The sequence below is a fragment of the Sodiomyces alkalinus genome (assembly GCF_003711515.1).
Source record: "Sodiomyces alkalinus F11 unplaced genomic scaffold SODALscaffold_9, whole genome shotgun sequence".
NCBI lineage: Eukaryota > Fungi > Ascomycota > Sordariomycetes > Glomerellales > Plectosphaerellaceae > Sodiomyces > Sodiomyces alkalinus.
In genome coordinates, this window is record NW_021167087.1 from 61,155 (window position 1) to 72,678 (window position 11,524).

Sequence of the window (11,524 nt, forward strand, 5' to 3'; positions counted from 1 at the left end):
GGGGGGAAGAACTTCCGGTTAAAGACTTTAGCTTTCTCTATATATATAGTTACCGGGTAATCGCTATTATCTTAGTATAGTAGTGGTACCGATAAGGGGTCCGGTAATACGCCCCCTTTAATTCGAGCCTATTTCTATAACCGCTAAAGAAGGCTATCGTCCTTCTTAGTTAAGTAGAGTAGGTGCCGCTAATAGCCGCTTCGCTACCGCTACAGCCTTATCTCGGCACCTCTCCGCTTCCTAGAACTTATCCTATCGGTTCCGTGACTTTCTGGTTTTATATCTATAGTAGAGGCGCCTTACTTCCGAGGTAAGGGCGGTTAGCTCCGTATTCTACTAAGGGGTGGATAGGCGTTTAGGGGTACCCCTATAATAGCGTGGCGCGGCCTTATCGGCTATAGTTATAAGGTCCTTTATTAGGTCATCTAGTACTAAGTCGATATCTCCTAGTATTATAAGGGGGCCGGTCTACTATAGCCGTATAGCGGCGAGCTAGGGGACCTATAAGGGGTTAAAGTCTTTCTAGACCTAACAGGGCCCTATTAGTTCCCCCGGTAGTATCGTCGCGGTAATCACTATAGTATCCGTCTTTATAAGGATTCGGGCTATCTATACGTAGTAATTAGACCCGATAAAGGTTTTATCCGGGCCGCTAAAGTCGTAGCGGAACCCTTATATTACCTATATAAGGTTAATAATACTAGCACGCCGGCCCGGGCGGTGCTATATAGTTATTCTAAGGGGGGTTACTAGGTCTAGGTTCTATCGGGTCGTAAGGGTAAGTAGGGTATCGGCTCGGGCGTAATACCGCGGTAGCTATAATTATAGGGGGTAGTATAGGTTAATGTCCCCTATAAGGATATATCGGCTCTATAATAATGCCGTATCGAATATATCTTATAGGAGTGTATTTTAGGGGGTCCTAGCTAACTAGTAGTTCTCTAAGTAGATCGACTAGATTATAAGGGTATTATCTCCGGTCCCGACTATAACCGTGTAGGTATCGCGGTAGGCCCGTTATATCCACGTATATAGCGAGTATCTTTTATAGATATATAAAAGGGCACGGCCTCCTCCTTAGATTAGCTGGTATACCCCTTAGGAGGGGTATACGGGGCTTTTCGTAAAACGGTTAGGGCCGGGTTCCTAGATTACTATCACGTCGTACTCGGCGTGGTACCGGAGCAGTAGCTCTTACCGCGCCTAACTCCTCCTTATATTCTATAAAAGGATATAGATTTTTAGTAATTAAAAGGGGGGGGGGCTAAGATAATATACCCGGTATAACCGGGGTCTGGCTCTAGGGTTCCTATTATAATACCTTACCGGCCCCGCGGGGGACTATATAGGCGCTTATCGGGCCTAGTATCGGGGAGCCCTCCTCTCCCCTAGTTCTTTTAGGGGCTAACTCCTGCCTTTACGGAGGGGTTAGTCTTAGTTCTAGGCGATAATAATCGGGGGGAAGATCTAGGGTTACCGCGGGTATACCGCTTCGGTCTAATAGGTAATATTAAAGTCTTTAGCTTAGTACTTATACGCTTTACGGGTTTTCTTAGCCTTTTTTTTTAGTAGTCGGTATATATTATTAAAGATGTTATAGTCTCCGGTATAGGCGGCGTAATGGCGGGGGCGCCCCGGCGCTATAGCTTCGTAGTATCCTAGGCCTCAAGGGTACGCCGATTTAGGCTTAGCGTAGTAACGGTATACCCTCTCCGTTATAGGGTAGCCGTTCGCCTAATATCCAAAGTGTAGGTATTTATAGCACCTTAGGAGACTAAGGTCGGGGTCGTGTAGTTTATAGATATAGCTACCCCCCTTACAGAGGAGGGTATTCCGTATAAGGCTTATTACCCTTTCCGGCGAAGCCGATTTAATAAAGAGGAGTATTACCCTACTAATACCACGGCGGGGTACTTATTATCGTGCTCGGATAATTTTTACCTTAGAGTATATATCTTATAAGGATACTAGTAGGTCTTCTTCGGATAGGGCGTTAAGGACCTCCTAAGGGATAGCCTTAGCTAGCGTAGGGTAAGTATATACGGCTAGGGTAGCTCTTTTACTAAAGGCCTTCTTAATCTATTATTCTTTATAGGTAGCCTACTACTATACCCTTTTAGTAAAGGTAAGGTAGATATCTTTACTCAGTAGCTTTTATACCGCTACGGTATCGTATCGGGTGGTTATAGCGTTTATGGCTTAGATAATCTCCTTTAGGGTCCTATCTTTAAGGGGCTAATCTTCGGGGAGGGTTCCTTAGCGGATAATTAGTTCCTAGTAGTGCTTAGCGGGGATTACTTTAAGGGGGGCGGGGTCCTATAGTAGTGCCGCTATAGGAGCCTAGGCTATAATATTAGCCTAAGTCTTTTTCGTGCTACTCGTCCCTTTTCGGAGTTCCTCTTCTATAACGTACCGAATAGTAGCGTGTAGGTATACTAACGGTATCGCGCCGGCGTCCTTATAGGTAGTACGTATCGTAATTAATTCCTTTACTAGCTCTATAACCTACTTAATTATATTCCTGTTAATTAATAGAGCCTGAATTTCTGCCTTAATCTTAGTTACTCTCGGTTCCGGGGGGCGTGGTGGTCCCCTTTCGGTCTTATATCGGTTCCGCGCTACGTCCCGCCACGGGCGAAAGGGGGGGGGGGGGGGAGCGCTCGTGTTATAAAGAGTAGTCCTATTACGAATTCTGCGTGGACGAAATCGGGACGATAGGGGCGGGATTATCCTATATCTTTTCCGGTTACACCGTAGCGCCGGTATTACGGTGCCGCTACGATAATATCCCGGGAGAGAGGCGGTGGTTATAATCTCTATCTTAGTGGTTTTATCAATTTTACTCCTATTACGCGCCCGTGGCTAATAGGCGTGGCCGAGGAACGATCGAACTATAATTCTATAGAACTTAGTAGTATTATAAGAGGAAGAGGGCGGACTAAGATATAAATCCTTAGGGGATTTTAACTATCTAATTCTTATAATAGGGTAAGGCCCTATCCCCCTTACCTACTGCTGGATATAGTAGGAACTCACCTAGGGGAGGCGGGAGGCGCTTACCTCCCCTACTCTTTTTAATAACCGAATAGAAGTTATAAAAGGCATAATCCTTAAAGGATATAGGGAGACCGAGGCTAAAAAGCCATAGCCGCTATAGAGCAGAAGCGCGGTAACGCCCCCTTAGCCCCCCGCTCCACCTATAAAGATTAGCTTAGGCTAACTTACCTAACCACTAGCCTACTATATTTCCTGTTAGCTACTAGCCTAAAGGTAAGAATCAGATACGTAACAGGGAAGAACCGGGGCTATATCGGCCCTATAGCGGCACCTCTCTACCAAAGGAAGTGTATAAAGGTTTTCCCCGGGTTTTACCCGGGTTTTCCCCTTTATAGCCACCCGAGAAGGACCGTATAGCCTAGGAAGGCTCCTATAGATTAGTCTGGATAGCGGAGTAAGATTGATATTATTATTAATAATAATAATAATAATTACGGGCGGTTTAATAAAGGTATTACCGGGGGCGGAGATTAAAAGACTGTAATAATAGCTTAATTTAACGGATTAAAAGGATCGTATCGAGTAGTTAAAGTAACTGCACGAAGAGATCGCACGCGTTAAAGCCGTAGCGATAATAAAGGCCCCTAAGGGCATAATAGATCCAATAGATATAGATCCGATAAAGTAGATCCAGCTAATTAGGATCGAGGACCTAATTAAGATAGAATTAAATTAAACGGTTAAATGGGGCGGATTTAGATCCCTCTTACAAGGGCCTTTTCTCTTAACTATTAATTTTACGATAAAAGAGTTAAGAACTTTTAGTTTACACTGAAGCCTTTAATTAGTTAGTTAACCTATGAAGACTCACCTTAACTAAGGGGGTATATCGTATAGGTACACGGACTATAATATAGTCCTTACGCGATCTATGCCTAACTAAGGGCTTCGGATCTCGGGGACCTCGGGTATTAGGATATAATATAGGCAGATACTAGAAAAGACCGGACAGGATCTAAATAATATAGTACCTATAACAGAGTCTTCACTACCTAAATTGAAGGCATAAGAGACTTATATAAATATAGCTTAACATAATACACACACACGAGACTTTTGCTCTATTAAGGTTTTTGGAGATCTTTGAAGATATCGGACAAGCGGAAGGAACGAAAGTCAGGAAAAGCAGTAGAAAAATATGAAGGTACTAATGGAACTATAAGGTAGGATCTCTACGCGCGTATGACATGAATTCTTTGGATCGAAAAAGCGATTAAGATTAAGAATAAAGAATAAAGAAAGGAAAGAACCGAACTAAGGGAACAGGTTGATATCCTTTATTCTTTATAAATGAATTGATATCGTAATAGTATCGTAATACGGATCGATATCGTAGTAATATCGTAATCCTTTTTCTGACTCGAACTAGATCCTTTATTTAACTGACTCGAAAAGAACGGTCTAGGCTTACGGGGAAGATATTCTTTATTTTAGTACGACGGATATACTAGAAGGATATTATTAGTAATAATATTAATATCAACACCCCCCTATAAGCTAGTTTATATATAGAAGGAGTAGCTTAAAACGAGTATATATATTATAGAGTTATAGGGTAGAAACCCGAGTTGACTAACTAGGACTAATTATAAGAGGAAAAATATTACTATTATTATTATTATTATTATTATTATTATTATTATTATTATTTATTACTCTGCTCTTGTTTAGCTAAGCTAGGCTAGCCACCTAGGTAATAGTCCTTCTCTAATTTTCGAGGGGAAACCGTTAATAGATAAAAACCCCCGCGCTTTTATTATATAAGGAAGTTCCTTCATGCGTAGCCGCTACGGTATCGCTCCGCGGCCCTATTTTTATCGCTATTCGAAAACCAGATCTTACCTCCGGGCTAATAGCTAATAGGGGTCGACTAGTTAGTTTAGTAGGTACCTTATCGGGTTATACGCGCCCTCGGTATATTACCGCTATAGCTACTCACCGCTATCCTTTCCTTTATTCCGGATCTGGCGAGGTTATTATCCCCTCGCCGCGGTACCCTTTATACCCTCCCTCCCTTCTATAGGGGCGGGGGCGCTCCTACCCCCCCCTTACTCCGTCCTTTATTTATTATTTATTCCTAAACCTCCTTTATATACCTGCTATTTATAGTAGCCCTTATATAGTTATATACCCCCCTTTCTCGCAATATATAGGCTCTACGGGGTAGGTGTTATAGTATAGCCCGGGCGTGACTACTATTTACTAGAAGGCCTAGGAACTTATAGAGCTAATCTACTACTCTATTTTCTTATAAACCTCCCTTTTTTCCTCTCTTCTTTCCTCTTTTCCTTTTTTCTTTCTTTAAGCTATTATTTTTAAGGTATGTTTCGCGTAGTCGGTACGGTATAAGTACGGCCCTAGAATTCCCGTGTACGGAATCCCCCGGTACTATTCGGTTATAGTATAGGGGATTCTACGGGGTCCCGGGTTATACTGTCCTCGCGCCGCCCCCGCTCCGCCCCTATAACGCCCGCCTTAGTCTAACTCTTGTACCCTTTTAGATACCTAACACTAAGTCCTCTGTCGCTAAAGGGGGAGCCGGTTCTAACGCCTATAAAGGTAAAGGACTAACTACTCCTTAGCTCTTAATTATAAGCCCCCCTTGCCTTTACCGTACCGCCGGCTTTACGCCTTTACTTTATATTCTAACCCGGTATAGTCCGAGCCTACCCTATATTTATCGCCTTATACCTTATATATTATATCGTTAGCCCGGGGTATATTAAATAGGCCGTGAGATACGGTTATATAACGGGCCGGATTTAACCAAGATTATAATCTTAGTAATTAGGGTAGGCCCCTATAGAATCTTCACTATAGAAATTACGGTGGTAGGAGTTTCTAAATCGTCGACGATTTTAGACAATTACAGTTACACACACAAATCTACAGATTAATAAGCCTTAATTAAATTAACAGATTAACTGCCCTATTACTATTCTTCTATATTTTTATTACGATTATGCTATATCTAATAAAGGCAGGTTATAGAAAGTAAGGCAGGTCGGAAATACTATAGATAGATACAATATATAGTCTTACGATTATATACTATAGTTCTTCGAGAATAGTTATTTTCTAGACTAGATTTAATCCTTTTCTAGCACTCTGATATAGAAATATAGGGCGTAGGAATTGCCCCTATTTTTTACTACCTCTCGAGCTATCTATACTGTCTCTCTAGACAGTCATCAAAAGATAGACCCCGGCTATGATTATAATAATGATAATATAGGGAAGCGAAAGGAGAAATGTAGGTAAGTACCTTATACACGCAGTAGTTAATCCCCTAATAAAGAGTGCTCCGTAGCGGCGTCCCCTCATTGCAGTAACTTACCCGTTCCAGAAAAGAGGGGGACACCGGCACGCACGCGTTTCCTGTTGGTGTTTATTTCGGAACAGCGCGAGGCTGTCGACTCTCCTGACGTCTTAGAGCCGTCTCTCCGACCCACGCATCCTCAAAGAGAGTCGGCCGTTGACATATATCCCCGGGCTGAAGGGCAAGCCTGCGAACAACGTGAAATGCCCCCGTTCCAACAGTCATAGTCTGTCCCATAATGATGCACTCGCTGACGCCCTCGATTCTGTCTGTCTTCATTCCGGCGGCGGCATCGAAGAGATGGTCCGGCGTCTTCTCGAATGAAGCCAGTTGCAGAACGCTGTCTCTCATTTTAGACAGACCAAAGCGAGTAATGCCCAGAACTTCTCCCTTATATGTCATGACATCAGCAAGTAACTGCATGTGGCGCGGGTCGATGTCCATGTCTCCCATAACCACGCCGATTTCGTGAGCAATGGTCGTTCTCGCTGCCTCAATACCGAGAACATCCCGCATCTCCATCACATTGTTCGTCGTAGTCCTCTTTCCGTCCACGCCTTCCGTATTCATACAAGCAAGGAGGCCATACCCCTCTACAAGAACGGTATAAGTGCCTTCATTGGACGATTCAATGACGGCTCGATTGGAATTCGGGTATCCTGAGATGGCCACCGTGGGGACATGCCTCCTGAGGAAATTGGCGCGAACGAGCAAATCTGCCTGGTCTTCCGCCTTGGTCTTTATCGAGCGCTTCGCCGCGGCACTGTCATCAATGCGAACTCTGATTTCAATCCTGCCGGGACCAACATGAAGATCCCCTCGTTGGACTTTCAGCTTCCTGTGCCTGCAGATGGCTTCCGCAACGTCATGCATACCGATGCCCAATTGCATATCTGCCAGCGCATCCATATCAACCCGAAGGACGATATGGCCGGCACTGGCGAGCCATTCGTCTTCGATGTAGCTCAGGATATCAGCAACATACGTTTTCTCGATGCGAGCCTTGACGACACGGGCAGCCGTCAACTCTCGGTTCTGAACAAGAGGGCAGGTAATGACGGGTGTGCTGATAACTTTGGAGGCGTTGATGATCTCCTTGATGCGAGGCACGCCCTGCGTGATGCTCATACCAGCAACTCCAGCGAAGTGGAAAGTCTTCAGAGTCATTTGAGTTCCGGGCTCTCCAATGGACTGGGCCCCGACAGCACCAACTGCGTGACCGGGTTCCACGTGCGCCTTCTTATATTTCTCGAGGCAAAGTCGGACAAAAAGCTTCAAGGTAGTCTCGGATACTTTGGCGACACGATCTGCGTAGGCTCTCTTCGCTCTCCAGTCCTCGTCGTTTGACACGCTGTCAATGTTTGTGTCGAGGGATGTCAAATTCAGACCAGTGAGCTGGAAGATCCTTGATAGTTTGTTTGCTCGACTCGCGACGTAGTCCTGGATGGATTGTAAGAAGCCCCTCGCGCCTTCGTGTTCATCGGTGAATTTGTCCTCTCCATTGTGGTACTCGAGAAAGCCATCCCCGAGCAAATCTCTCCTTGGATACCGTGCACGCTCCTGTGCGAGCATTGAATCACAGAGACTCATTATCTCGTCGGGCAACAAGGCAGCCTCGTCATTATTCCAAGTTAGGTTCTCAGCATGGGACCACGTCCGTTCAAAGTGGACGGGTTTTGCAGAACCTTCCATGTCCACTGGATCTAGCTTGTCCGCGCCAAACTGGAACTGAACGATGCCGCCCCCTGATGTTCGAACCGTGTCATCGTATCGAGTAGAAAGATCCTCCAGCGACTTCATCAGTCTGCGAGACATGTACCCTGTCTCGGCAGTTTTGACGGCTGTGTCAACCAAGCCTTCGCGTCCCGACATGGCATGGAACAAAAATTCAGTTGGGATCAGGCCTGAATAGAAACTGTTGCCCACAAAACCTTTGGACGGAGGTTGGCGGGCATTTTTGTGAAAATGGGGAAGCGTCCTGTCCTGGAAGCCGTCGGCGACTCGCGATCCGCCGATAATTTGCTGCCCTACGACTGCCACCATTTGAGCCACGTTGATCTCTGAGCCTTTGGACCCGGATTTGGCCATGATCAAAGGTGCATTGTTTCTGCTGAGCGTCTGTATGCAGTGCGATCCAGCCTGCGTACGGACCTTGCTCAAGAGGCCAGATATGGAGTTTTCTAGCGTCTGCTCAAGATCGCACCCAGTGGCCTTCTCAAGTTTGCCTTGTTTGTATGTGCCAATAAGCTCATCCACTTGCTTGTTCGCGTCCTTGACCAGGCGTTTCTTTTTCTCCAAGAGGGCTTCTGTGGGGAACACGTCGCCGACACCGATAGAGAAACCGCGGTTAGTTAGGTGTCGAGCGCATAACTTCGCGAGGCGATTCATGGCGACAACAGCCTCGTCGGGGCCAAAGTCTCGAAGGATAACATAGAAGACAGAATCTTTCTTTCCCCCACCAACTGTCGACTTGTCCATCCGGCCGCACATGACTTCTGAGTTCCGGATCACAAGCCAACCATCATTCGGGTCCATGTCAGGACATTGTCCCGGCTTGGCCTTGTATTCTCTGCATTTCGCATCAAGGTTGATTTTAACATTGCAATCTTTGTTCGGTCGTAGCATCATGCTAAAGACTTGTTTTCCCGTCCATAGTGCGCAGGGTTTGAGGATTGCCGGGGGCGGGAGATCTAGATGGGTCAGGCCATCCATCATGTGCATGACGATGTAAGTGAACGTTTTCCGATCGAAGAACCGGTCCTTGCTGCTCAACAAGTAAGCAGCAGTGATGAAATCCTGCGTAGCGGCAATGATGGGCTCTCCGTTCTTGGGCGTGGCCAGGTTGTGCTTGACACCCATGAGGTTAATGGCTTCCGCCCGAGCCTCCTCTGTCTGAGGAACGTGTAGATTCATTTCATCCCCATCGAAGTCCGCGTTGTAAGGACTGCAGACACACTCATTCAGACGGAAAGTTCGCCAGGGCCTGACTTTCACTAAATGACTCATAATACTGAGCTTGTGAAGTGATGGTTGTCTGTTGAACAGGACAATGTCATTATCCTCCAAGTGACGCTCGACCACATCTCCAACCTTTAGGTCACGAGCAACTTGTGTCCGGTTGACAAACTTCAACGAGAGCTTGTACCCATCGTCCTTTTTGATCACCATCTGAGCACCCGGCCATTCGCTTGGACCATTCTGGACACACTTTCTGAGCTTCTCAATATTGTAGTCGGAGACACGCTCGGGGTATGTGAGATTCTTCGCAACTAGAACGGGAACAGCCACTTGGTTGATGCCGAGATTTGGGTCTGGAGAGATGACCGTACGCCCGGAGAAGTCGACTCGTTTGCCCGAAAGATTTCCTCGGAAGCGGCCTTGTTTTCCCTTGAGTCGCTGGCAAAAGCCACGGACCGTCTTGCCGAAACCGGGCTGCTGGAGGCCAGGTACGTCACTATTGACATACATAGCAATCTGCAGCTGGAGGTATTCCCACTGCTCCATGATGGTCTGGACGGGATTGCCTTTCTGGAGAGCTGACCGTATCATACCGCTGATCCAAACGATGTCGGCAAGCTTCGTTGTTAGATCGTCCTCAGTGCTCGCATTGTCTTGGGCGACTGACGGCCGGATACAAACGGGAGGAGCCGGTAGGAACTGCCATATGAACATTTCGGGTCGGCCCTCAACAGGGTCAAGGCCCAGCAGCTCGCAGTCTGTGGAACTGATCATTTTAAACAGGTTGAGAACCCTGAGCGGATTCAGGTCTTCCATAGCTTTGCGGAGGTGCTTGTCCAAGTCAGGGTTGTGCTTCCTGGCTTCATTGAAAGATTCGTCAAAGATAAGCTTGCTCTCCGGCGGGATTTTCTTAGCTGCTGTCGATTTGTTGAACGCCACGAACTTGTCATGGACGAGCTTGAGAACCCCTACTTTCCGAATCTGGCCATTGATGGAGCCACAGTAGTGACAAGTCTTGGTTTTGCGACATTGGTCGTTGATTTTCTTGCAAATATTTGTCCTGCGAAGATTGTCAATGAAGGGACGTCTCATTTCCTTCAGGAATGAGCGACGTTCTGTCTCGGTGAGCAGGATATGCCCGCAGTCCTGGATATTAAAGCCCATTAGACAGGTCAATGGCACGCGAGAAGAGAAGGCCTTACTTTGCATATATTCTGCAATATTGTTTTGACAAAGCCCAAGTAGCCAATATGAAATGCAGGTAGAGGAAGCCTGACGTGTCCAAAGTGGCCGGTACAGTTCTGGAGGGATTCCTGACATGTCATGCACCTGCCTGTTTTGCTGGAGGTTCCCTGTGCATCCAACCCAGTTGTCAGCAATGTTGCACTTCATGACCGGAGGTAGCCAAGGCCGTTGACTAACCAAGCGCGGGTCTAGTGGTCCATGATGATAAGGCGCCCTGTTATTTTCAATATCATAAAGAAGACGGTCGGATACTTCAAGTACGGCCTGGTTCGCAATGTCTTGGCTGGACCTGAGATGAGAGATGATCATTAGCACCTTATTTCTATTTGTAAACAGAGGAACTGCAAGTCTTACTGGATACCGAACTTGAGACCCTGAAAGCGCTTCGGTAGTCTGTCCGTCAACTGAGCCTTAACGGGGGTGATCGTAGTCGTCGCCATGGTAGTGGCCTATTCCTGGATACAGGGACGTCGCAGATTGGGAGGATTCGACAGGTCGAGACCAGATAGCTCGATATCACTCGCGACGGGATAGACGAAACCTGTACGCATGTTATTTCTCTCGCTGTCGCGTTATTCTGGCATTGAGCGATGCATATGAACCGGCTGTACAAGCAAACTGCGTCAAAGCATGCCGGGTGGACTTGTTGCTTGTTAGTAGGAAATTTGGTTCAATAGTGGGGGTTGGAGACTTCCAGTGAACTCATGCCACACCCCACTTTGTGACAGGGAATTGGAATGTATCAGATGCCCACAGCCACCTTATCGAGGTGTGATAAACCATATTTATTATTATTATACTATTATTATCGATCTTACTCCGCTATCCTAACTAATCTATAGGAGCCTTCCTAGGCTATACGGTCCTTCTCGGGTGGCTATAGAGGGGAAAACCCGGGTAAAACCCGGGGAAAACCTCTATACACTTCCTTAGGTGGAGAGGTAC

The 11,524-nt window shown here is 46.3% G+C and overlaps 1 protein-coding gene across 1 annotated transcript; it reads right to left on the reverse strand.

Annotated features, from left to right (window-relative positions):
• Window positions 1–6,119: 6,119 nt before the first annotated feature.
• SODALDRAFT_314864 (DNA-directed RNA polymerase III subunit RPC1) lies at window positions 6,120–11,217 on the reverse strand. The gene is made up of 4 exons (XM_028609271.1): window positions 10,934–11,217; window positions 10,757–10,868; window positions 10,537–10,686; window positions 6,120–10,480 (listed from the first exon to the last, which is right to left on the reverse strand). Exons 1-4 carry the CDS (start codon window positions 11,017–11,019, stop codon window positions 6,446–6,448), a joined length of 4,383 nt encoding a protein of 1,460 aa, XP_028464004.1. The 5' UTR covers window positions 11,020–11,217; the 3' UTR covers window positions 6,120–6,445.
• Window positions 11,218–11,524: the final 307 nt, after the last annotated feature.

Coding starts and splice junctions, on each gene's coding strand:
- SODALDRAFT_314864 (XM_028609271.1), bottom strand. CDS start 11,019: ATGGCGACGACTACGATCACCCCCGTTAAGGCTCAGTTGACGGACAGA. Junction 10,687..10,756: donor GACCACTAGACCCGCGCTTG/GTTAGTCAACGG, acceptor TTGGATGCACAG/GGAACCTCCAGCAAAACAGG. Junction 10,481..10,536: donor TATTGCAGAATATATGCAAA/GTAAGGCCTTCT, acceptor TTTAATATCCAG/GACTGCGGGCATATCCTGCT.